Source organism: Brassica napus, chromosome A8, assembly GCF_020379485.1.
Source record: "Brassica napus cultivar Da-Ae chromosome A8, Da-Ae, whole genome shotgun sequence".
NCBI classification, from domain to species: Eukaryota; Viridiplantae; Streptophyta; class Magnoliopsida; order Brassicales; family Brassicaceae; genus Brassica; species Brassica napus.
Window position 1 is genome coordinate 21,250,984 of NC_063441.1, and position 24,336 is coordinate 21,275,319.

The 24,336-nt window shown below is 36.7% G+C and overlaps 6 protein-coding genes across 10 annotated transcripts; 3 read left to right on the forward strand and 3 right to left on the reverse strand.

Moving 5' to 3' along the window:
- Nucleotides 1-268: 268 nt before the first annotated feature.
- LOC106362189 (disease resistance protein RPS5-like) lies at nt 269-3,285 on the forward strand. Its single transcript, XM_048738235.1, has one exon. It carries the CDS (start codon nt 324-326, stop codon nt 3,063-3,065), a length of 2,742 nt encoding a protein of 913 aa, XP_048594192.1. The 5' UTR covers nt 269-323; the 3' UTR covers nt 3,066-3,285.
- A 7,659-nt stretch (nt 3,286-10,944) lies between these two features.
- Nucleotides 10,945-13,575, forward strand: LOC106360244 (NAC domain-containing protein 7-like). Of its 4 annotated transcripts, XM_013799830.3 has the most exons (5): nt 10,946-11,202; nt 11,919-12,106; nt 12,211-12,482; nt 12,576-12,854; nt 12,999-13,575. In XM_013799830.3, the coding sequence occupies exons 2-5, from the start codon at nt 11,947-11,949 to the stop codon at nt 13,308-13,310; spliced, it is 1,023 nt and encodes a 340-aa protein (XP_013655284.2). In that variant the 5' UTR covers nt 10,946-11,202; nt 11,919-11,946; the 3' UTR covers nt 13,311-13,575.
- A 1,241-nt stretch (nt 13,576-14,816) lies between these two features.
- LOC125575375 lies at nt 14,817-16,218 on the reverse strand. Of its 2 annotated transcripts, XM_048738237.1 has the most exons (4): nt 15,595-16,218; nt 15,413-15,490; nt 15,273-15,322; nt 14,817-15,183 (listed from the first exon to the last, which is right to left on the reverse strand). In XM_048738237.1, exons 1-3 carry the CDS (start codon nt 16,216-16,218, stop codon nt 15,284-15,286), a joined length of 741 nt encoding a protein of 246 aa, XP_048594194.1. In that variant the 3' UTR covers nt 14,817-15,183; nt 15,273-15,283. The 2 variants fall into 2 exon arrangements, with proteins under 2 accessions (XP_048594194.1, XP_048594193.1); XM_048738236.1 differs by having other exon boundaries at nt 14,817-15,322.
- Nucleotides 16,151-19,573, reverse strand: LOC125574841 (disease resistance protein RPS5-like). The gene is made up of 2 exons (XM_013802029.3): nt 16,350-19,573; nt 16,151-16,271 (listed from the first exon to the last, which is right to left on the reverse strand). Exon 1 carries the CDS (start codon nt 19,138-19,140, stop codon nt 16,417-16,419), a length of 2,724 nt encoding a protein of 907 aa, XP_013657483.2. The 5' UTR covers nt 19,141-19,573; the 3' UTR covers nt 16,151-16,271; nt 16,350-16,416.
- A 165-nt stretch (nt 19,574-19,738) lies between these two features.
- On the forward strand, nt 19,739-21,681 carry LOC106362184 (WEB family protein At1g12150-like). Its single transcript, XM_013802026.3, has 3 exons — nt 19,739-19,763; nt 19,927-20,110; nt 20,212-21,681. The coding sequence occupies exons 2-3, from the start codon at nt 19,940-19,942 to the stop codon at nt 21,679-21,681; spliced, it is 1,641 nt and encodes a 546-aa protein (XP_013657480.2). The 5' UTR covers nt 19,739-19,763; nt 19,927-19,939.
- On the reverse strand, nt 21,674-23,740 carry LOC106362185 (flavin-containing monooxygenase FMO GS-OX5-like). The gene is made up of 5 exons (XM_013802027.3): nt 23,159-23,740; nt 22,999-23,069; nt 22,513-22,665; nt 22,204-22,422; nt 21,674-22,121 (listed from the first exon to the last, which is right to left on the reverse strand). The coding sequence occupies exons 1-5, from the start codon at nt 23,700-23,702 to the stop codon at nt 21,762-21,764; spliced, it is 1,347 nt and encodes a 448-aa protein (XP_013657481.2). The 5' UTR covers nt 23,703-23,740; the 3' UTR covers nt 21,674-21,761.
- Between the last annotated feature and the right edge of the window lie 596 nt (nt 23,741-24,336).

Consider the following 24,336-nt stretch of genomic DNA (forward strand, 5'->3'; position numbering starts at 1 on the left):
CTGGTACGTCATGCATGAAAGTCAAAACAATCATATCTATTATTTAAAACACATTAAATTGTACGTATTGTCGATCATGGAAATGGCAGAATTCCCAAATTTTGATCCCGCGGATACGTCATTTATAAAAGTTAAACAATCATCTCTGTTATTTATGCATCAAACTTTCTATCGTTAGCAGAATGAAAAACGGTAGAACCGTTTTTATAATCTTTTAACAGCGTAGGCTGTGCTCATTTCTCACAGTCCGACTAGTGATTGTTGTCCTGACACGTTGTGTGAATGTCCTCTGGATATCTTCATTACAAACGTTATCTTTTAACATGTGGCTCCTGTTATATTCTTCATCAATTTGTTTTGTTATTTGCACTAGTTACCCTATAGATTTTAGTTTCAAATCGCCGATAAGGCTAGGTGGTTCAACTATGAGTGGTTTCGTCACGAGTGTCCTTCATCAGGCGTTTACCCATCTGTGTAGCTGCTTTGGCGTTGAAGTCAATTATGTTTGGAACCTTGAGAAGAATCTGGCGGCTCTAGAGGACACCATGAAGGTACTCAGAGCAAGGCGAGCGGATGTGTTGACAAAGGTGCAGAGGCAAGAATGCGAGGGTCTACAAAGGCTTAACGAAGTTGAGGTATGGCTTACGAGTGTTGAGGATATCCAAAACCAAGTCTATGAGCTGCTTCTTCCTAGTAGAGATGAACTTGAAAGGTTAAGTCTTTGTACGAAAAACTTGAGCTCAAGTCATAGCTACGGGAAAAGGGTTTTGGAGATGTTGAAAGAAGTTGAAGATGTACAATCTAAAGGAGTATTTGGAGTGGTGGCTGGGCCACCTACGAATGCGAGAGCTGAGGAAGTGGAGATGCCTTTACCACCGACAATTGTTGGACAAGAAAAGATGCTCGAAAAGGCATGGAAGCACCTCATGGATACTGGAACAGAAGTTATGGGCCTCTACGGTATGGGTGGAGTTCTGGAACGGATCAACATCAAATTTCTTGAGCACCCAGTTGACGGGGTCGATATTGTCATCTTTGTTGTGGTGTCCAACGAACTGCGGGTTGAGATTATTCAAGATGTGATTGCTGAGAATCTAGGATTTCGTGGGGAGGAGTGGAGTAGAAAAACGAAAAGAGAGAAAGCACTTGTTCTGCACACTTCCTTGAAGAAGATGAGATTTGTTTTGTTATTGGATGACATTTGGAAGGAAGTTGATTTAAACGAAATTGGAGTCCCATTTCCGACAAGGGCAAATGGATGCAAAGTAGTATTCACCACTCGTTTTAGGGAAGTATGTGGTCAGATGGGGGTTGATGATCCGATGGAAGTGAAGTGTTTGGAGTCCAAAGAAGCTTGGGATTTGTTCCGTGCTAAAGTTGGGAAAATCACATTAGAAAGCCACCCAGATATTCTTGAGCTCGCGTGTCAAGTTGCAGGAAAATGTCGTGGTTTACCGTTGGCGCTGAACATCATTGGAGAAAATATGGCGTCTAAGAGGACGGTGGAAGAATGGGAGCAAGCAGTCGACACTCTTGCTTCTTCTGCTGCGGATTTTCCAGGTATGGAAGACCACATTCTTCCAGTCTTGAAGTATAGCTACGATAGCCTCAAGGGTGAGCATGTCAAGTCTTGTTTTCTATACTGCGCTCTATTTCCAGAAGATTTTGCAATAGAAAAGGAGAAGTTGATAGATTACTGGATATGCGAAGGATTCATAGATGAAAAACAAGGTTTAAACAAGGCAAAAAACCAGGGTTATGGAATCATTGGTACCCTTGTCCAGGCTTGTTTACTGACTGAAGAAGAAGAATGCGAATCACATGTGAGAATGCATGATGTGGTTCGAGAGATGGCATTGTGGATAGCATCTGATTTTGGGAAGGATAAAGACAAATGTATCGTGAAAGCTGGTGCTCGTTTACGTCAAGTACCAACGGTGGAGAACTGGAGATCTGTGAGAAGAATGTCTTTGATGGACAACAAGATTGAAAATATATCTGAGAGTCCCACCTGCCCTGAGCTTACAACTCTGCTCTTCCAAAAAAATAATATTTTGAATATCTCAGGTGAATTCTTCAAGTACATCCCCAAGTTAGTCGTATTGGATCTATCACATAATAAACTTTTCGATGGATTTCCGGAGGAAATATCAAAGTTGGTCTCCTTGAGATATCTCGACTTGTCATGTAACAGAGGCATACAACGATTGTTTAGAGGCTTACTAGAGCTAAAAGAGCTGATATATCTGAATATGGAGGGAACGGGACTTACGAGTATCTCTGGGATATCAAATTTGTCGAGTTTGAGGACACTCCGACTACGATATAACAAAATGTCACGAGATTCCAACGTAATTGAGGAACTGCAGCTCTTAAAACATTTAGAAGTGGTGACCATAGAGATCGGGTCAATTTTGGTTGCAGAACAACTGGTAAATGGTTACAGAGTAGCGAATGCTATTCAAGTGATATCAATTCATTCTCTTGAGGAGAAATCAATATTGACTCTTCCAGATATGCCACTTGTCAGTACACTGGATATGTTCAGAAGTGAAATGGTGGAGATACACATCAAGAGGAGAACATCATCATTGAACAAAAGTCCAACAACTCCAAGCTTCCCAGACCTCTCTACAGTGAATTTACGTGATTGCCATGGTCTAAAGGACTTGACATGGCTTCTGTTCGCACCAAATCTTAGGGCTCTTGAACTTGATAGCTTAAATCAAGTAGAAGATATAATCATCAAAGAAAAAGCTGCGGATATTCTCACAGAGGAGGAGGCAGGTACCATCATTCCTTTTCAGAAACTAGAGTTTTTCCAAGTGTATGGTTTGCCAAAGCTGAAGAGCATCTACTGGAGTCCTCTCCCTTTCCCACGTTTGAGGGAATTCAACATATATAATAGTCCAAATTTGAGAAAGCTTCCATTGGATTCCAGAAGTGGCAGCAGCATAGAGCTTGCCATACATAATGGAGAACAATACTATAGAGATAAGGTTGAGTGGGAGGACGAAGCAACTAAAGAGCGTTTCCTACGTTGTATCAATCCTTCCCTCTATTGAGCCACAACAGGTTTCCAAAATTAAGCTGCCTCAACTGTCATATTGGTCTGCTGCTCTGTTACGTCCTTTTTCAAAAAAAGTTGGTGGTGTGTTCTAATCAATTTATTTTCCATATCTATTCTAATATTCTATTTTTATTGTTTGTTTGGTGTGAATTTCATCACTCTCAAGAAACTGTACATAAAAATTATCCAGTTATTGCTTATATATCTGTGTGTTATGTTTCCGTTTATTTTGTTTCAGAGTCTGGATTTGGTTCGTCAGTCTATAGGTATATTATACCCTATATATAACTGGGCTGATTTGATCAGTTTCATTGTGAGCGCCACCTGTGTAATAAGCTTTAAATGTTCAAAAGTTGTGACCACAGTAATCAGGTAAAGTTTGGTCAGAGTAGCAATTGATATATTCACAAAATTTGTATTGTTCTGTTCTACCACTTTTGTATGCTTAAGTGTTCACTGGATTTGTACATATACTATTAAACCTTTCATATTGTGTCGATCTGATCATTCTCCTGGTATAAAACCTTTCGTATTGCTGAGGTTCTTGTAGAGAAAGAGCATTAAGCCAAGGCTACGAGATCATTGGTGTACTTATCCGTGCATGTTTATTGTTGCAGAAAGCAATCAATAAAGAACAAGTGAAGATGCACAATGTGGTCAGGGAGGTGGCTCTATGGATAGCATCTGATCTTGGGAAATACATAAAACAACAATGTATCGTGCAAGCCAGAGGCGGGTTATGTGAGATACCAAGGATCAAGAACTGGAGTGCCGTGACAAGGATGTCTCTCATGGAAAATGAGATTGAGATGATCTCTAGCAGCCACCAGTGCTCAAAACTTACAACTCTGTTCCTTCAGAAAAACGATTCACTGATACATATCTCACCTGATTTCTTCCGTTGGCTATTTTTTGCTCCTAACCTCACTAGTCTCGAGTGTTAATACCATTCCTTTCCAGAAACTAGAGAGTCTACGCTTACACAATCTAGCTACGTTGAAGAGCGTATATTGGAACCTCTGCCTTTTCCATGTCTAAAGACAATCCACGTAATAGAGTGTCCACAATACATACACACATACATAGAGAACCAGCTCACTTCCAAAGAACATGAAGATACCGCTTAGGTAAAACTAGTGTATATGTACTATCTGTTCTGCTGCATGCTTTGCCTGCACAAGTTGTCATGGGACCTGGATTCAATAAGGAAAGTAAGTTTCCATGTTTTTGATGCGAGGTTGCAGAGAGGCGTTTTTTGTGTTTCTCCACTGTGATTTCTGTTAAATCACAAGCATGTTTGGTAACATCTTCAGGTCATTTAAAAAAAAAAAAATCTTGAAGCCTCTATGGTTTAAGACATATATATATATATTGAATCCTACATAATGGTGAATAATAATGTGGTTTAATTTCATAAATTCAATTATTCCACGTCTTTTTAGACGCTCTTTATAGACTCTTTCTTCCAAACATGTGAATATAATTGAAATATTTGTACTCGTAGCTCAGATAATGTTCTTTCTGATCAGTGCAGTTGAAAGACTTTGTGGTGATCAAGTACCCCATGAGCCAAAGCAAATTGGATAGTTTCTCTTCCTCACATGCATAGATATTATTAGGTCCGTGCGTTCAGGAGCCCGTTGGTTTCGGTTCGGTTGATTCGGATTTTTGAGTTTTCAGTGTTATGCTCATAAATACCGTTCGAGTTTTACTAAATATTGAGTTGGATTTAGTTTGTTCCTTCCAGGTTCGGTTCAGATCGGATTGTAACCAATGTTTGAAATTTTCCAAAAATATATTTTTCAAACCTCAAAAATTGACAAAAAAAATTCAAAATATAAAATTATTCACAAATCTAATTAATATTTATTAAACTATCTAAATTAACTAAAAGTATTCAAAATAATAAATAAAAAACTATTTTTTAAAAATACTCTAAAATATTTAAATCACCTTAACATACATAAAAATATTAACATATTTAACTAATTTTGGATATCTTCGAATTCTATTTTGGATTTTGGTTATGTTCGAGTTATAACCAAATTTTTAAGTACTAAGCTCATAAATCCTGTTAGATATTTTTGTATAACGGTTCGGATCTGATTTCAGTTGTTCTACTTCGAATTTAGGTAGGATAATAACGTCCAGGCCTAGATATTATTTTCTATCTTCTATTCTTCTCTATATATCCCATGCGACTTGGATAGTTCAGTTTCACCATTACTTAGCTCTTTTTTTTTTGAGAAAAGGTTTTACTTAGCTTTAATTAAGACTTATTTCTTTTCAGTACGCTTAATTAAAACCATAAATTAATGTCGGTGAATATTGTAGACACAATATTCACAGATCTAGATACTTATAATTTTTTGCCCTTAATTTTATGAATCTCTTTTAATTTGTATTCTTTTCTTTATCTTATGATTACTACTATAATTCGCATTATTGTTCCGAAGACGACATATAAACCAAAATGAAATCATATATAACCCCCAATTACATTTACATCTCACATTTTTTTAAGTATATGTACTGGAAAAATAACTAAAATGTATATTATTCACACGCTTTAAGCTTCCCAACTTTGAAATCATGAGGGTCGGTGTGCATATATATATATATATAGTTGACTTTTAGGGTCATACACAATACATACATACTGATACGTCAACTCTATATATATATATATATATATATATATATATATCATATCATATGCTGATGATTATTTCAGAATGTTTTCATGAAAACTGAAAAAAATCCCTTCCTAATTTTCGAAGTTTCAGATATTTACTTCTCGTTGGCTTTACTTTTAGCTACCTCTTGAAGTGAGCAGTGCAATTACAACCCAAACTAATAATTGCCATTACTAGTTGAGTTTGTTGAGTTAGTATTCGTCGAATTGCAAACCATCAATTATTTTTGTACTGAATGATTCATATAGCATGAAATAATTGATCGTTTGGTACATGATATTATATCTTAGTAATTAAAGTCATGCATATACTTAGATTAGTGTTACGTATAATAATTAATAACTAGTATACTAATTATCAAAATTTTATGTGCGCTTACTAATTACATTTTTAAATAGTGGTGGACCTAAAAAAAATTATTTACTGGGGCAGCATATATATACTTTGAATCTAAAACTCTCTTGTTTACACATACAATCGAATAATTAATTAGTACTAGTTCGAATAAAAGTTTTTTGCCACATTTTATGTCTCGCAGCATACATCTATTTAGATCACATCATATGTCTCAGAAATTTGGATCACTAGTTACACATATTTAAAACAATTACTATTGATAACTACAAATGTCACAATACTCGTTTAATATACCATGAGAGTCGACAAATTTGATCTAATATTTATTCTTGGATACTTTTTGGATTCAGATTTGGCATCTGGTTAGCTGAATAACTAGACGACCGATTTGGCTTCTGCCTAGTGGCAGCATAACTATTCGTAACTGTACCATTCAACCAAATAATGAGTAGGATGCGGGTGGACTCTTTCACATGTAACAAGTTTTTCTCATGTGACAAGAAACTGGCGAAAGGAAGAAACTTTCCCACGTGGTTCGATTCTTAGGGCTTCTCGTAATGATTAGGGCTTTTGGGACAAGTTGTGAAGAAATATATCTTCTCATCAGATGGACTTACACCACGTGGTTATGCGTAAATTCCCTTCAAAACCCTAAAACTAAAAAGCCTTGGACGTGGTTAGTTTCAGTTATACAATACAATATAAAGAGTTAAATAGTCACTGTAGGTTATGAGATAATATATAGTGGTATGATACTTTTGAAGGTAACTATTTTTTTTTAGATTTTATAAGAAAATTGTGTCACATAGGTGATAGGCCCGTGCGTATATATGATAGTATAATTAGTTGTCTTGAAAGTTTTACACACTCAGAAACTCAGTTAGAAAATTTTAGCATGATAATTTCTATTAATCAGTATGCTAATTTCTATTAATCAGTGTATCACTAAATATTGATGGAGATTCTTCTTCTGGAATCTAACATTGTAATGATAGCTTTATTATATCTATTCATAGTGGTAGCTTGCAGTTGCAGCAGAATCTATTGAAAAGTATTGTATTGACCATTTTGTGGGTTAATTGTAACGTATAATCTTGGATTCGATATGAAAAGAAATTAATAATTTGTTCTTATTTTAATAGGTAACATATGGTTGGTGGCCCAATGAGAGCTCACCATTCACCAATCCAAACCAAAACTTGTATTAGTTAGTATACATAACAAAATATAATCAACTGCAGCGATAAGAAGATTAATTGATGAATCGACTGTCATTATGCCTTAGCTTCGACCAGTATATTCTACTAATCAACAAATGAACTAGAAATACCATTTTTAGTATGTAGAAATATAAATAGTAAAAAAATGAGGAATTACTTATAATAATTTAATTTCACTATCAAATAGGTAATGGACAAGAGGCGAAGTGGGACCAAAATGACACTTTTGGGATCCCAGTCTTTGCTTATGCTTCACTTCTATGCTTCGTTTATTCAACAACACACAAAAGCATAATAAAATATAATATAAATGTCTATATAACTAAACGAAATTTTGCCTGTTTCCTCTCTATTTACTTATCTTTTAATCCTTTATTGCAGTTTCATTAGTATATGATATTTTACACACCAAATCTTTGCCCCAAAGTCCTTAACATCAGCCGCAGAACCATCCGATATTAGATGAACTTACCAAAACACAAACTTTATTATAAATATAACTTACCTAATATGTATTTTAAAATATTATCCGGTTAGTTGGTTAGTTAATTAGTTAAATGATTACACGATATTGATATAGTTAAGATGGGCTATTTTTATTCATTATATATATATATATATATTTTTTTTTTTTGTCTTTGGTGGACCAAAAAAAACTAATGTGTTTTTTACAGAATTCAATAATAAGTAAATTATTAAGCACTTAGTCAAAAAAATAATAAGTAAATAAATATCTAAAGAAATTATGTGCGGAGGGTTTTGCCTCAGTCGTTGAAACTTGGGAGACATTTTGACACCTGACCTTTTTTAGCTTCAAAATTATAGGGAATCAAACTTATATTAACCAAAAATATATGATGATAATGTCAACGTTATATTCATTTAGATATGTTAGAAAAATATTCAAATTATTAATCAAACTAAATTCACTGGTAGATGTTAGACAATTCTAGAAGGAAAGTATGCAAGAAAATATGTCGACGGAATTTAATAAGTTGCTCAAGTTATTGTAAGGAAATGCCCGCATCATGGTTGGAGGTTAAAGTATACCCATGTGTTGTGTTCAAATTCATAATTGTGGGGTATACTTTAAGAACTACCGAGCCTCTAAAATATGTGAATACCATATACAGAAGTTTTTTTAAAAAACTGAAGCAAGGACTGGACAAGTATAGTTTCATGGTTATACATTCAAGTTTTAGATTTTTTTTGCAACCTCAAAGAGTTACATTAGTTGTTATCCATGAGGACTTTTAGTTATGACTTGACCACGCTATGGAAACTCGAACTAGCTAACACAATTCGTTTGTGTTATAGGAAAAACGTATATTTTATTTTAGTTGCACAAATGTAACTTTTAATTGGACCAAGTAAACAAAATGTAAGCGACGTTCATATATACCAAAAATATTATAAGCGAAGGCAAGAAAACAAACTTAAAAATTTAAGGTGTTGTAACAAAAAAATTAAGGAGAGTTAAGAGAACGGGAAACGGGATGGGACCCACATAGACCAACCGGCCTGCAACAGCAAATCGTGAGACTAATGATAGAGGGCTCGCTCACGCCGGACCAGCAGCCGCCACGTCAGCAATCATTCCGTTTTCCCTTTGTGGGTCCCGTTTTCCACTTACATCCGTCAGCTGTTTTTACAAAAATTTGATTTTGATCAGTCATTGAGTCTTCGGCTCTGAGCTGAGCAATATTTTTACTTAATTGTTTAAATGATGACCAACAAAACTACACCAAACAAACCCTAAGACGTAATGTACTTTTATTCTTGAGAATAATTCTCACATTTTCTTTCTTAATCATAATAGTAAGAGGATGAAAATAGCATAACACTAATCAAACTAATTTCGATTTGCAAGAGATAGAAATGCAGGTTAACATGGCAAAATAAAAATAGATAGAAATGGATTAAAACTCAATTTTGGGACGATAAACAATTAAATATAATAGTATTTTTAATAAATTAAAATCATGTGTTTATATATATTAGCTATTAAAATTTTAAGAACCTAATTAGTGTTAATGTTTCACTTTTTTTTGCCAAAATGTGAATTCATATAAATATGAGAGTGTTTGTAAATTTACAAAAGGGTTAGAGCTTAGAAGGATCAGCCTTGGCAAAAAAGATAAAACAAGGTGAGCCAGCACATGATTTGGTTAAACTAACAACCAGTTACTCAAATCTCAGCCACGACTGCACTAAACCTGTTAATGTTTCACTTGATTATGCATAAAACATACACATCCAAATGATGAACATATTCAAGATTATATACAAAAACATATGTAATAATTACTTTTCAAAGGTATCATACAAATTTAGTTTGCAGGTTATCTTCATGAAGAATACATACACTTTCATAATATTTTTGGGATGTCTCCACGTTTGGTTTCGTCGGAATGATTATGCGAGTGCAAATTCCTACATGCATTTAGTGTAGATACATATTTTTATATTATGTGAATTTTGAAAAAAACAAAAAAGAATATCATAGAAAAAACTAAATACCCTTTTGTGATGTTTATGTTGTTGATTTGACATAGAAAAAACTAAACTAAATATCTTAATGAAGGTCAATTTTCCAAGATTTACTTTTGGAAAACTTTGGTTCCAATTTTTGTTTACCAAAAGAATATATATATATTTGTGATCAGAAATAATTACTTTCACATTTAATGGAAAAAAACTATTATATATAGTTTAAAGAGTTTTTTTGTTCCTAGGACTAAATTACTGAATCACATTGCATAACGTAGATATATTTGATATTTCAATTTTAAGACAAAAAATTAGAAAAGAAAAAATTCAACTTGATCCTTAAAAGAAAATTGTTAATTCAGCATTATAATGGATACACTATGTTTTGAATGAATAGTCGTATATATTCAAATTTTGATTGCATAAATAAGCTTATATGAAGTAGCTAGTGGATAACTTATAACATTTTATTTTTAACATTTATGAAATAAAAAAATTTAAAGAAATATGCAGATATTCCTTTAAAAAGATATTATGATAGTCTTTAGCATTTAGTGTTTTGTACAGAAACGTTCAAGTAATTACGTCTATAGAAAAAAGAGAAAAAAATATCTGAAAATTATGGATGTATAGATATTTCGACAAAACACATACTATTAAGCCAATATTTGAGTTACTTTTAGTATGGATATAAGACATTTTTGGACATAAAAATGACCTAACTGAAACTAATAAAATAAGCTTAATGTAAAGGACAAACAAAAGAAAGAACCTTAATAGCGATGACCAAGCATATCCATCAAGAGCTGGTGGGTGGTAATGGATGTTGCCACCTCTCTCTCTCTCTCTCTCTCTCTCTCTCTCTCTCTCTCTCTCTCTCTCCTTCGCCCCCTTATCCTTCTCTCTCTACTCCCGAAGCTTTTGCAACAAATTAAGTCCCCCTCTGTCTTTCTCTCTCTAGGTGCAAGAAGACTCAGAGAGAAAAGAAAAGTATGATTGATAGGGAAAGAGAGAGAGATAAAGAAACTAAAATATAATAGATTATTAGGACACGGTTGTCATCTTCTTTTTTATGTCTTTTGTGCGCTCTTCAATTCATCGATTGATCTTCTTTATATTAAACCCTACTCTCTTTCTCCAATTCCCATTCTTTTTATCATTCTTTCTTTCTCTCTCGGGATCTGATATCTACTTCCGGTAACCTATTCCAGAGAAGAACTGTCAAATCTTGTCCCCTCTTCTTTCAGGGACCCCCTTCTCTCCCTAGTCTTGTGTTGAAGTGTTCAAACTTCTGATGAGAAGCATACAGTAGCCAAAACACACAAAATTTCGTTTCAGCTGAATAATCTTCTATCTAGAGTTTCTTCAGGTAAAACCCTAATCCACTATCAACTTTTTATCCTTCTCCGATCATCACCTTCACTTCGTTTTTCTTTCTTGTTTAGGTAAAAGTGTTTACTTTTGAATCATCTTTAATCCATTATTGCCGTCTTAGTTAATCACCTTGATTATCATCGTCATATTTCATCTCATCATATACTTAATCTTGCTGATATTACAAGCAAAGCAAAATATCATCCAAGTCTTAACTATTAATTTAATATAGAAAACCAATCGATCTTCGTTGTGTTGATTAGATTTTTCAACGCTTTTATACAAGAATCTAGAAAACCAACCTCAGTTTAAAGTCTGTTCTCCTCTTCATTTTCTGAACTTTACTTGTTTGGTTACATTAACTTAAATGCAATAAAATATCCAAGATTATGTTATACAAATGAATCAATAATTAAGCAGATTTTTACTTTAATTGATCGATCTTGTTCATAATATATATATAGTGCACGCATCTAACTGTATAATTTAAACTATCATCATATGAAAAATGGGAATTGTTATACTGATTATTCACCGTGAATCTAATAAAAATGAATTTAATCATTCCGGGGAAATATAGTTTTACCATGTGATTGGTCTTAAATATCATAGTTGTAACAAAAGTAGCTGCTAACTAAGACATAACAATCAGTATCAAAATCACATAATTATGTTAACAATATATGTAACCGTTATTTTTTTTATAAGCAGGTTATTAATTAATTACGAAGTCGAAAGTATGAATTCATTTTCACACGTTCCTCCGGGTTTTAGATTTCACCCAACAGACGAAGAACTTGTAGACTACTACCTGAGGAAAAAAGTTGCATCCAAGAGAATAGAAATCGATTTCATAAAGGACATTGATCTTTACAAGATTGAGCCATGGGATCTTCAAGGTTTGCCACATCACATGGCCTCTATATATAGCCTTTCATTCTTTACTCTAATTTCCTAATAATTTTTTTTTAAAAGAACTGATTTCATTTCTTTGTAAAAATAGAGTTGTGCAAAATTGGACATGAGGAGCAAAGTGACTGGTACTTCTTTAGCCATAAAGACAAAAAGTATCCCACAGGGACTCGAACCAACAGAGCAACTAAAGCAGGGTTTTGGAAAGCCACTGGAAGAGATAAGGCTATATACTTGAGGCATAGTCTTATTGGTATGAGAAAAACACTTGTATTTTACAAAGGAAGAGCTCCAAATGGACAAAAATCTGATTGGATCATGCATGAATACCGCTTAGAAACCGATGAAAATGGAACTCCTCATGTATTATATCAACCCTAAACCATAACTTCTCTTCACACAATCGTGATCTCCTAAACCATTTGAGTTAATCCCATATATGATATTCGGTTGTAGGAAGAAGGCTGGGTTGTGTGTAGGGTTTTCAAGAAGAGATTGGCTGCAGTGAGACGAATGGGAGATTACGACTCATCGCCTTCACATTGGTATGACGACCAGCTCTCTTTTATGGCATCTGAGCTCGAGACAAACGGTCCACGGCGGATTCTTTCCAATCATCATCATCAGCACCATCATCAGCACCAACAGCATTTACCATATGGATTCAATGCATCTGCTTACGCTCTCAATAACCCTAACTTGCCATGCAAGCAAGAGCTACAATACAACCACCTGGTACAACAACATCATTTTCTTCATGAATCTCCTTTATCATTCCTCCAACTTCCTCAGCTTGAAAGCCCTAAGATCCAACAAGATAATAGTAATTGCATCTCAAGCAACCACGATAATAACTCGAGCCGTATTGCTAACTTGCAGCAGTCTAATCTCGCGCATGAGGAACAACTGAATCAAGGGAATCAGATTTTCAGCTCTCCATACATGAATAGCGGGAACGAGCAAGCGATGGACCAGGTCACGGACTGGAGAGTTCTTGATAAATTCGTCGCTTCTCAGCTAAGCAACGAAGAGGCCGCCACAGCTTCTGCTTCTCAACAGAACAATGCCAATGACACAAGCAACATGGAGTACCAAGTTGATGAAGAAAAAGATCAGGAAAGAGTTTCCGACATGGGAGAAGAATATGCTGCTTCTACTTCTTCGAGTTGTCAGATTGATCTATGGAAGTGAGCAGAAATTAATATATCATATAAATGCATATATCCACATATATATACGTACACTCGAACACTAATTAAGTGTAGATGATGATGACGGTACATAATTATATTTGCTTTGATTGATTCTTAATTACTACATTATTGAACTTATGTTATATGCATATATACTTGTACTTGATAAGATTAACCATATAAATTATAATCTAAATGTAACTCCCATATGTTTTTTGAAAAAGAGACAATTATCTCTTCTTATCATTTTAGTTTTTAAATAATCTGCTAGTTAAATATATATATATACACATATACACCCACAAAAAGAGCTATTTCAATTTTATTTGCCTCGGCTTCTCGCTGTACTATAATCACATAATCACATCTCAGTTTGTTCTTTAGAATTCAAGATTATTGAATTTGGTATTCTGAAAATTTATGCCTTAATTATGTTTGTATATAATTTGAACATGTACAACAATAGCAGCATAAAGACATTAATCTACGCAAGTCACAGGTATATACAGAAAATTCAGAAAAGTATTCAAATGACACATGCATGTAGTCTGCCACTTACCAGAGTTGTGTTCATAGGGATAATAATTCCAAGGAAGCTTGATGGGTATGTACAACCATAAATAGTGCATGTAAGGAAGATGGAGAAGAATGTGGTTTTAAGGAGATACAAAAAAATATTTACATATTGGCTCGAGTCAAGATTATGTTATATAGAGACAGGCAGTGGAGAAAGAAGGAATGATTTTATTTTTGTTTCTTCTGGTCTCAAAAGAAAAGTTGAAGCATTTACTTTTTTTTTTTATCTCATGAAGAATTTAACAATTATTATGTTTTTTCAAGGTTGGCACAAAAGGAAACCGTATATTACAATTTACTTCGTATAGTACATTTTCACTGCAATTAAATGAATTTATGACTAATATTTGTTACAACATGCATGAAATTTTTTCTACAACATGCAACGTTGATTCGAACCAGTTTGAACATATACATGTGTGTCTAATGTATTAAATTTTTCCTACATAGTTGTAAACTCTATTAAAAAGAAAAGTTTTTGTAAACTTTGTCGCGAATTCCATCCGATACGATTATAACATTCCCTACGAAATTTCATCGCGTACACAAGAAACTCCATATCGCTATGCTGAAAGATATTCCAATGGAAAAGCGACGAATATTATCTCATTTGTCGATCTAAGATCATTTTTAAATCTGTAGAAAAAAAAAAGAAAATTTTGAAAACGATAAAAAATCTTTGCCATTTATTTTGGTGCAAGGGACATCATAATTCGGGCGTGCTCTTTAAGTTTGACAAACACGGTCCAGCAGATAAGCTTGGATATATCAAAAATTTCTTACTATTGTCGATCATAAAAACAAATAACTAGTTACCCATTCCAAAAAAAAAAAAAAAAATTGATCAGAAGGAATAAATCGCCAAAGTTGTCTACACCGATCTGAAATCATAAAGAAAACATTTAGCATAAAATGAGACAGAGGCATGTGAACTATCATCACCAGTGTGTCTTTTACTTTATTTTTTACTTAGGCCACAAATCCCAAGACCATTTGTTGTTTAAGAAGTTCAATAAACGGAAGAAAAAAAACACCATTCCATTTAATTTAAACAAGCATTGGGTTTTTTTTTTTTTTTTTGTAATACTTGCTCATTAAATTAAAAATGAAAAGGCCTCAGGCCCAAAGTATTTTTAGCCCAAAGATGGGTCCGGTACACGAGACGAAAATAGGGAAAGTTTTGCTAAACGATCCGCTTCCACATTCAGCGATCGAGAGAGATGAGAGAAAGATATCTCGACAAACGCAGATGAGATCCTTTGGATATCTTTGACAATACCAAAGATCTCTTTTACCTGCAAGTCGTTGTTGATGGCTCTGATGAGCGTTGGGTTTAAACAAACAAAAAGGAGACATAGACTAGAAAGGAATATAAGAGCTTCACTTCAGGAAGCTTCATTTCCTCATACGTTTGTTCTTGGGAGAATATCCTATCTACACCATGTATATGAAACAATGAGTATTTGGACATGAATTACATTTTTTAAAAAAATCTATAACACTATATCATTAAGAAAAACTTGCCTCATGATTGTAGTTGGATATTTTAGTTAGCGTGCGCTCGCGATCGAGAAAATCAGAATGCGAAATAATTCTATACTCCTGTTTCGACAACGAGTATTAAGAGGTTATTTCTCAAAATGGTTAGACAATGGAACAATCTATTGATACACAGAGAGAGAGAGAGAGAGGGAGAGGATGCGTACTTCCCTTGCATGTGTTTTACTTCTAGAGAGATGCTTAGTGAACTCATCGAGGCTTTCGCAATCCCAGTCGTAGCACAATTTGCAATAAAACATTCCCGTAGATGCACTTTCACTGCAATTCTTAAGAATGTGCCGTCTTCTTTTCTCTGAAAAAACTGAAAGTAAGCTTTCCCAGAGCCATGCAGCGGAAGTGAGCATGACTGTCATTTTACAAGGCCTAAACGAATAAGCCAAAAAACAGTTGTAGTTACTCTTTTGTAGATAACGAGAAATAAGCGACGGGATGTAATCGTCCCGATCCACATCCGATATGAGCATCACTGAAGCCGGAGCAGGATTATCATTTTCCCATTGCCTCACATCGTCGTACATGCGAGAGCCTTTGTACCAGTAGAGGGTATGTGCAAGATCGACTCCAGTGGAAGAGAGCCCTACGAGGTGGTGATGAGGGGTTTCTTTATAGGCGGTATAGGCAGTGATAGAAACAGGACCAGAGTAGCCTATCTTCTTAAATGCGGCTTCTATACTTGGACGGACCAAACGAGCATCATACCCCTCTGGAATCGGATTAAACCAGAACAGACAAATAAGTCTCGGTTTACTCCCAAGAATGAGCCAAGCCATTGGAATCCAGTGAATCTTTACTTAAGCCATCTTTGACACGAGCATTGAAACGGCTAGCATATTATACAAATAGAGAGTAAGAAAAATACTTAATTATGCAAATAATAGGAGAGAGCAAGAGTTGTACAAACCAGCAAATGTCGTGAAACCACTGACGATATAAAGTTTTGCAAAAAGAAGAAGAAAAGCAAGTGAAGTTCATTGTGTTGCTCGCCAGTGCCACCTGCACGAAGTTAAGAAACGAACTCGAGTGGCTTGGTCCTCCCATTCAAGCTTTTCTATCCATTCTCTGTCTCCATAACTTAGGACCAGTTCTTTACCCCCGGCGCCACTATTAGAATCCAAAGGAAGCTTTCTTAGCTTCCAACATTTTTCAACGTGGATAACTTTCAGACACGGAAACGGCAGAGCATTCCAATATATTCTCTCGAGCCCACGTAAAGCAGATAGGTGCAGCGTTTCTAGTCTCCTAAAAGGAACAATGGTAGCTGCATTCTCAACACTCGCAGCTTTCTCTTGGTTAATTATATCCTCTAATTGCCCTGAGAAACTAACTTGGAGAAAAGCAAGGTTTGGAGCAAACAACAGCCACGTCAAATCCTTAAGACCATGACATTTAGTTATAAAGACTTTAGAGAGGTTTGAGAAGTATGGAGCTGTGTGAATTTTGTTCCACGATGATGATGACGAAGAAGCTGTCTTCTCTATCTCTATCTCCCTCATTCCACACCTTTTAATGCTGAGCCTACGGAGATTGACTATAGTTGGCAAAGTCAAGACTCTCATTGATTCTTCCTCAAGGTACTTAAAATCAACCTCTCTGATACACACGACCAACCTATGAGACCATAACAATGGCTTCACAACCGAAGGCGATGATATATCTATGGTTACAACTTGTAGATGTTCCAAGAGTTCCAGCTCATTCACTTGCCTCATATCTAGCACCAAACCTCGTAGTCCTAATGTCCTCAAATTCCACAAACTTGATATCCCTGAAACACTCCCTAGTCTGATCATGTGTTCCAGATTGAGATGTATTAACTTCTTCAGTTCCCATAAACCAACCGGTAGCTGATTTACACATGTGTATGACACGTCCAAATATCTCAAAGAGCCCAACTCTGATATTTCTTCTGGTAGTTCCTCAAGACTGTGATTCTCTGATAGATCCAAAACAGCTAGATGAGGCATGCATCGAAAGAACTCACCCGAGATCTTTACAAACGCGTTTCTTTGTAGAAATAGAGTTGTAAGATCACCACACTCGTGACTGTCAAAGATCTCTTCAATCCCGTTATTCATCAAAGACATCTTTCTCACAGTAGCCCACTCCTTGAGTTTTGGTACTTCACGCAACCCAACACCAGCTCGCACAACACATCTCTCCTTTTGATTACCAAAATCAGATGATATCCACAACGCCATCTCACGAACCACATCATGCATTTTCACGTATGATTTATCCTTTCTTTCCTCCATCAACAAACATGCACGGACAAGTGTACCAACGATCTCATAACCTTGGTTTAGTGTCCTCTCTCTACTTTCCTTTTCACTTACGAACCCCTCACATATCCAGTACTCTACCAGCCTCTCTTTGTCAATATGATAATCTTCAGGAAACAAAGAGCAATAGAGGAAGCATGATCTCACCATCTCCCCACTTAAATTATCATAGCTATACTTCAAAACAGGAAGGATCTCATCTTCCATACCTGAAAATTCTGTGGCAGATGATGTCAAAACGTCAACCGCATGACACCATTCATGTACTGTCCTTTTGCATGCCATGGTTTCACCGATAACACTGAGTGCTAACGGTAGGCCACGGCATTTCCTAGCGACTTTTCTCGCAAGTTCTGGAATGTCTGGATGACTTCCCAGTGTGTTTTCCCCAACTGTCCTTTGGAACAGATCCCACGACTCGTCTGGTTGCAAACAGCTAACTTCCATTGGATCATCAACCCCCATGCGGCCACACACATCTCGAGAGCGAGTTGTGAATGCTACCTTGCATCCATTATCTCTAGTTGGGTAGGGGACTCCTACCGCTTTTAAATCCACTTTCTCCCATATGTCATCCAACAATAACGCAAACTTTCTTCTTCTAAGAACATTGTAGATGTCAAGGGCTCTCTGGTTCTCGTCTTTCTCTCCCGAACCCATCTCCACAAGGCCAACCTTTTGAGCTATGTCTCTTTGAATCTTACGGACTGTTGCACTTTTAGACACAACAACCCATATCACAACTTCAAACCTGTCACTTATTTCAGAAAACTTATTGTTGATCTGTGTGAGCAGTGTGGTTTTCCCCACTCCTCCCATACCGTACAGACCCAACATCCCTGATCCATCGTCCATGAGAAGCGTCCATGCCTTTTCAAGCATTCTTTCCTGACCAATAATGGTGGGATGAATAGGGATCTCATCCACCTCACCAAACGTAGCTGCCTCAACCACCATATCAAAATCTCCTTGAGAACTGCGTTTCTCAACTTCTGTCAACATAATGCTAACATTTTTTCCATAAAGATAGCTCAGTTTTAAATCTTTGGAGCAAAAACCACATAGGCACAACCTTTGAAGCTCAGCCTCATAAGTACTAAGCAGATCGTCAAATTTGTTTTTGGTGGTTAGGACATTAGCATGCCATACCTGAACTTGGGAAATCCTTTGTTGACGCCCTGTAAACTCCTCTCTGCCCACTGTTCTCAGCACATCGTCTAGCTTTGCCGTGAGCATTGCCATGGCATGCTGAAGAGCAACTATATTCTCGGGGAGGTTGTGGATATAACGCCCCCTGAGGCATAACCACTGAGAAAATTGATTCACCACTTGATCACATGGCAACGAGACAGAGAAACAACCGCCCATCTCTGCACAACAGAGGAGAGAGAAAGAGATAAGATTTTTTAGCATCAAGAAAGAACAAGTCAATGCTACTGTGCATAATAGAAAATATCTAAAAGACTTGTCTAGTAGTATCCAAAGAGGTCAACCGTATATTTGACTATTCTTAAAAGACTAAAATTGTTAACTCTGGCTAGCCAACTGTATTTTGACTAAGTCATATAATTATTAGATGCATTCTCCATATGAGAAGAGGTCGTTTAACAAGAAAGATATAGGGATAGTAGAGAGAGAGAGATGATGCGAGATTCATGTTTACATATATACATATATGTTACAAACGTTATTCTCTAAATGTGTCCACCAGGAACAAGTCACTCAAAATTCACAACTTAAAAATTAACTTCAACATGAGGAGCATGTAGTTTGTTTTTTTATAAAAGGTTAACCTTTGGCTCATAATAGTCAGAAGCAAAAAAGTAAATGGCATTGAGACAGGCAGCGACGTGAATGCAGACAGAAGAAAGAAAGGTGTCGTGCCAGTAACTAAGCTTCTAAATATAGATCAGAGAGACAAGAAGGATAATAACCAACCAAAAGTCCCGTAATTATAGAGAACAATGGGTTATATAAGAAGAGGTCAATAGGAAAAAACAACAACGAGGAACACGAAGAAAGAGAAACTAATCAAGGTACGTACATGTCTCATTTCCTTTCTATCTAATTTTCTCCATTTCATTATATGCAACCTGCATGGATTTTGCATCGTTTACGTAAGAACATGCTGATCATGTTAGGATTGTTATGTCCTTTTGTTTTAGTTTCTTTTATTGATTGACAATGTTTTGCATGCAGGTGGGTGTAGAGAATGGTGAACATTAGAGTACAACAAAAAGGCCCTGAATCTCCGAGGACATCGGAGGTTGGAGAGATAGACACCAGAGCACCGTTCCAATCGGTGAAAGCTGCCGTGAGCTTGTTTGGTGAAGTAGTCTCAAGACAAAGAAGCACTCCAAGAAGGTCTCGCCTTTCCTCTGAGGTAAACTAATCCAACAACAATCATTATAGATTAATCAAAAACATGTAGTATCATCTTTCTAGATGCCTTGTTTAGCAAGAAACCCTTTTTAAATGTTTCAGAGCGTTACCGACAAAGAAACACAGCTAATGCTAGCCCACAAGCAATTCATCAAGATCAAACAAAGGCTAGACAACTCCGAGATCACAAGATCTCGCGCTCTCTCCGATCTCTCAAAAGCAAAGAAGACAATGGAGGAGCTTAGAACAAAGCTCGAGACTGTTAACAAGTCTAAACAATCCGCTATAGACACCAAAGAAACCGTCCAACAGCGAGAAGAACAGCTTGAGCATGACAAGTCACAAGGCTCCTCCCCTCACCACCACGAGCTCGACGTCGCTAGAGAACAATACCTCTCCACCACCGTTGAACTCGATGCAGCAAAGCAAAAGCTAAACAAAATCAAACAAAGCTTTGATTCCGCTATGGACTTCAAAGCCACAGCCCTAAACCAAGCCGCTGAGGCTAAACGTGCCTTACAAGTAAACTCCGCTAAGGTCAACGAGCTTTCCAAAGAGATCACGGATATGAAAGACGCGATTCATCAGCTGAAGTTAGCAGCCACTCAGAACCAGCAAGAGTATGGAGATATCGTGAAGGAGAAAGATGATTTGAGAGAGTGTTACAAGACTGCTGTTGAGGAGGCGGAGAAGAAGCTGCTAGTCCTGAGGAAAGAGTACGAGCCTGAGCTATCAAGAACTCTTGAAGGCAAACTGATTGAGACGACCTCGGAGATTGAGAGTTTAAGGGAAGAGATGAAGAAAGCTCATGAGTCTGAAATGAACACGGTTAAAGTTATTACAAACGAGCTGAATGAGGCTACTACGAGGCTGCAAGAGGCTTCTGATGAAGAATGCTCTCTCCGGAGCTTGGTGAATTCTATAAGGATGGAGCTTGACGACATGAGGAGAGAACGCGAAGAGATGGAGAAGAAGGAAGCAGAGAGGTTAGAAGTTGAGGAGAGGAAGAAGCTGGAAGCTCTCAAGGAAGAGAGCTTGAAGCTTGAGGAGATGAAGTTAGAAGCTTCAAGAGCAAGAAACGAAGCTGAAGAGATGAACAGAAAGATAGAGAGTTTGAAGAAAGAAACAGATTCCGCTATGATAGCTGCGGAAGAAGCTGAAAAGAGATTGGAGATTGTTATAAGAGAAGTGGAACAGGCCAAAGCGGCTGATGAGAAAGTGCGCGAGGAGATGAAGATTATATCTCAGAAGAAAGAGAGCAAGAAACAAGATGAATCATCTTCAAAGATAAAGATCACAGTACAAGAGTATGAATCTTTGAAACGAGGAGCAGGGGAGAAAGAGTCTGAAACCCAAAAGAAGCTGGCAGATATAGCAGCTGAGCTTGAAGAGATCAACGCAAGAAGAACTGAAGCGGATAGTAAACTAGGAGCAAGCCTGAAAGCTATAGAGGAGATGAACCACGCAACGGAGTTGGCTCAGAAGTCAGCAGAATCAGCAGAAGCGGCAAAGAGCATGGTGGAAAGCGAACTAAACAGATGGCGTCAACAAGAAAATGTACAACAAGCTTAGGGTCTTAGATTCAGTACTGTATAAAACATTGTTTTGTTCCAAATTAAAAATATTAAAGACAATAATAAACTATTCCAACACTAAATCAGCTTCTGTCTCAAGAAATCTTCATAAGCCTCAAGAATGAGATGATCATCATCCCACTTATCACGGAAAGTATCTGACTGTGTTGCGAGTCTTAGGTAACCGCCGTGTACTTCCTTAGCTCTCCAGTGTTCAACGGGTGGTGCACCAACTTGATCGGCTATCCAGTTGAGGTAATCAACCTGACACTCACCAAGCTTATGCGTGTATCTCTTGGGAAGCTTGTTAGCATCACGCTTTGCATAGAAGGCGGTGACATCTTCCATCATTTTGTCTTCTGAAGGAAGCATGACACGACCTGACAAAACTGCAGCCACCCATTTGCTTTGTAGCTCAAACATAAAGAACTGCAATGTCTGATTCATAATAAAGAAGCTGATTAGGAAACGATGATCAAAGAAGCCACGAAAGAACCGTAGAATGAATGAGAGACTTCACCATCCATGGTAAACCGATGAAGGAAAGCGTTGGAGCAAGAGCAGGAGGAAACACATGTTTGTAAAGCGGCCCAACACAGTTATCCTCCACGGTGATATAGCCATTGGTGTTGAGAAACGGGAAGTGGTATTTGTAACCGGTGCAATGCACAATGGTATCAGCTTGTACAACCTTACCATTCTGGAATATAATCGACCCATCTTTGCGTGCGCTTTCTATCTGCAAAAACATATATTCTTATATCACATTACTCTCTGATCTATCTTATTCTTAAATCACATTACTCTCTGATCTATCTTTTGTTATTACCATAGAGTGAAGCCATAGATTGTTGGACCCGAGAAGCTTTTGGTATGTCTCAGATGGGTTTGATCTAGATGCGATATGGACTTCTTTCGCCACTCCTGTTATGTCCCTGCTGATATCTGATCCACTCGCAAAGTTCCCAATCACTACCACCACCTTTCAAAGATTTCAGACCAAGAAGGCAAAAATGCAAGATTAATGAATCTACATAACGTATTTAGCAATGTTCAAGAAATCGTTAGGCCGTAATTAAGCATTTTATAGAGGATTACTGATTAGGCTTAAGCCTAGACCAATTTTTTGAAAGTCCGGACCGATTTTAAAAAGATTCGTTAAAATCATTTTGTTTAGGTCTGATTTGCCGCAGGCATAGTTTAAACCGATTTTTAGAACACTAATATAAAGATTTATTACGAACTGTAATAAATAATTGTTGAAAAAGAAAGAAGAATAAAGCATAAAGGGTTCATAGATTCTGTAAGAACCTACCTCGTCTTTGAAAGGATCAGGAACTCTGTAGTTATGACTATGAATCTGCTTGCCTGGCCATGAATCTATGCCTAAAGATTTCACATGGATCAAACATGAACTACTTCAAAATCATGAAAAGACAAAGAAAGATTAAGACTTTTAATCAATTAATTATTACCAGGAACATGAGCAATTCGAGGCTCTGTATAGTGTCCATTACACACGACGACAGAATCAAAGATCTCATCTTTAAAGATCCCATCTGAACTTTTGGACTGGATCTTCCATTTTTGCCCTTCAGGCTCAACACAAACCACTTCGGTCTCGAACCGAACCATCTCCTCTAGATTGAACTCTCTAGCGAAGTTTTGAAGGTAAGCGAGGACTTCCCTGTGACTAGGATACCTTCTCGGGTCTCTCGATGCGTCGTCGTTTCGGGGCACGAAAGGGAAGTCTCTGTAGCCCATGCACTCTCTCGGGAGGTTGGTGCGGAGAGAGTCGTAGACGCTTGAGTGTACTACGGTTCGGTTCGGGTCGAGGCTAAGCGGGTCTGGTTCGGTTTGTGGTGTGTACACCCAGAGACCTCCGACTTGTGTGCCGCGCTCGAAGATGATGACGGAGTGTGATTCGCGACGTAGCTCACGTGCGGCTGCGAGTCCGGCTGCTCCGGCTCCGATCACTGCCACGTGGAGTGAGTTGGTTGGACTGCATGCGGGTGCCATTTTTGTTGCTGAAGAAGAAGAAGTTTGTGGAGTGATGAGTGATGACTCGAATTGGGTTTATATACGACCGTCTTCAATTTGGATTGAACCGATTCGGTCTAACTCTAAACCGAATTGTAGAAACGTTTACAAAATTAAATTATCTGCCTTGACTCAAATTAATGAAATTAAAGTCCAGCAGAAAGTTTTAAAAAAAATCCTAAACACGCAGTTGTTCAAAATTTTGTTAGGTTCTAATCGATTATGTAAGTTATAAAATTGCTAAATTATCAATAAAACAATCGTATCATTCTATCATAAAGTTTGATTAATATTTTATATGATGCATGATGATAAAAAACAGAAAAAACAAAAACATCTTGTTGTGACAAAAAAAAAAAAAAAAAAAAACATCTTGTTTCCTTAACAGCTGGACTATATATCAAGTGAAGTATATTTATCACTGAATCTTTCTAAACTCAACTCCATTACTATTCTCAAAGCTACTCTTCACTTTACTCGGTGTTTGGATTCTGATATGATTATATGTTTCATTTATAATGCTAACGGTTAGTAGTAGAATTGATTACACTAAGAGACACTTTTTGATTATATAGTATTGCATTCTCCATTTGTTTAATGTGTGCTGTAGCTT

Bases quoted from the DNA above. Each gene is read 5' to 3' on its own strand.
- LOC106362189 (XM_048738235.1), top strand. From the start codon at position 324: ATGTGGCTCCTGTTATATTCTTCATCAATTTGTTTTGTTATTTGCACT.
- LOC106360244 (XM_013799829.3), top strand. From the start codon at position 11,947: ATGAATTCATTTTCACACGTTCCTCCGGGTTTTAGATTTCACCCAACA. The intron at 12,107-12,210 runs GTTTGCCACATC...TTGTAAAAATAG, and splicing joins TGAGCCATGGGATCTTCAAG to AGTTGTGCAAAATTGGACAT. The intron at 12,483-12,575 runs GTATTATATCAA...ATTCGGTTGTAG, and splicing joins ATGAAAATGGAACTCCTCAT to GAAGAAGGCTGGGTTGTGTG.
- LOC106362184 (XM_013802026.3), top strand. From the start codon at position 19,940: ATGGTGAACATTAGAGTACAACAAAAAGGCCCTGAATCTCCGAGGACA. The intron at 20,111-20,211 runs GTAAACTAATCC...TAAATGTTTCAG, and splicing joins GGTCTCGCCTTTCCTCTGAG to AGCGTTACCGACAAAGAAAC.
- LOC125574841 (XM_013802029.3), bottom strand. From the start codon at position 19,140: ATGCTAAAAAATCTTATCTCTTTCTCTCTCCTCTGTTGTGCAGAGATG.
- LOC125575375 (XM_048738237.1), bottom strand. From the start codon at position 16,218: ATGGCTTGGCTCATTCTTGGGAGTAAACCGAGACTTATTTGTCTGTTC. The intron at 15,491-15,594 runs GTACGCATCCTC...TTGTCGAAACAG, and splicing joins GTAAAACACATGCAAGGGAA to GAGTATAGAATTATTTCGCA. The intron at 15,323-15,412 runs GCAAGTTTTTCT...TACATGGTGTAG, and splicing joins TATCCAACTACAATCATGAG to ATAGGATATTCTCCCAAGAA.
- LOC106362185 (XM_013802027.3), bottom strand. From the start codon at position 23,702: ATGGCACCCGCATGCAGTCCAACCAACTCACTCCACGTGGCAGTGATC. The intron at 23,070-23,158 runs GTAATAATTAAT...TGAAATCTTTAG, and splicing joins TCGAATTGCTCATGTTCCTG to GCATAGATTCATGGCCAGGC. The intron at 22,122-22,203 runs GTGAAGTCTCTC...ATTATGAATCAG, and splicing joins TCATCGGTTTACCATGGATG to ACATTGCAGTTCTTTATGTT.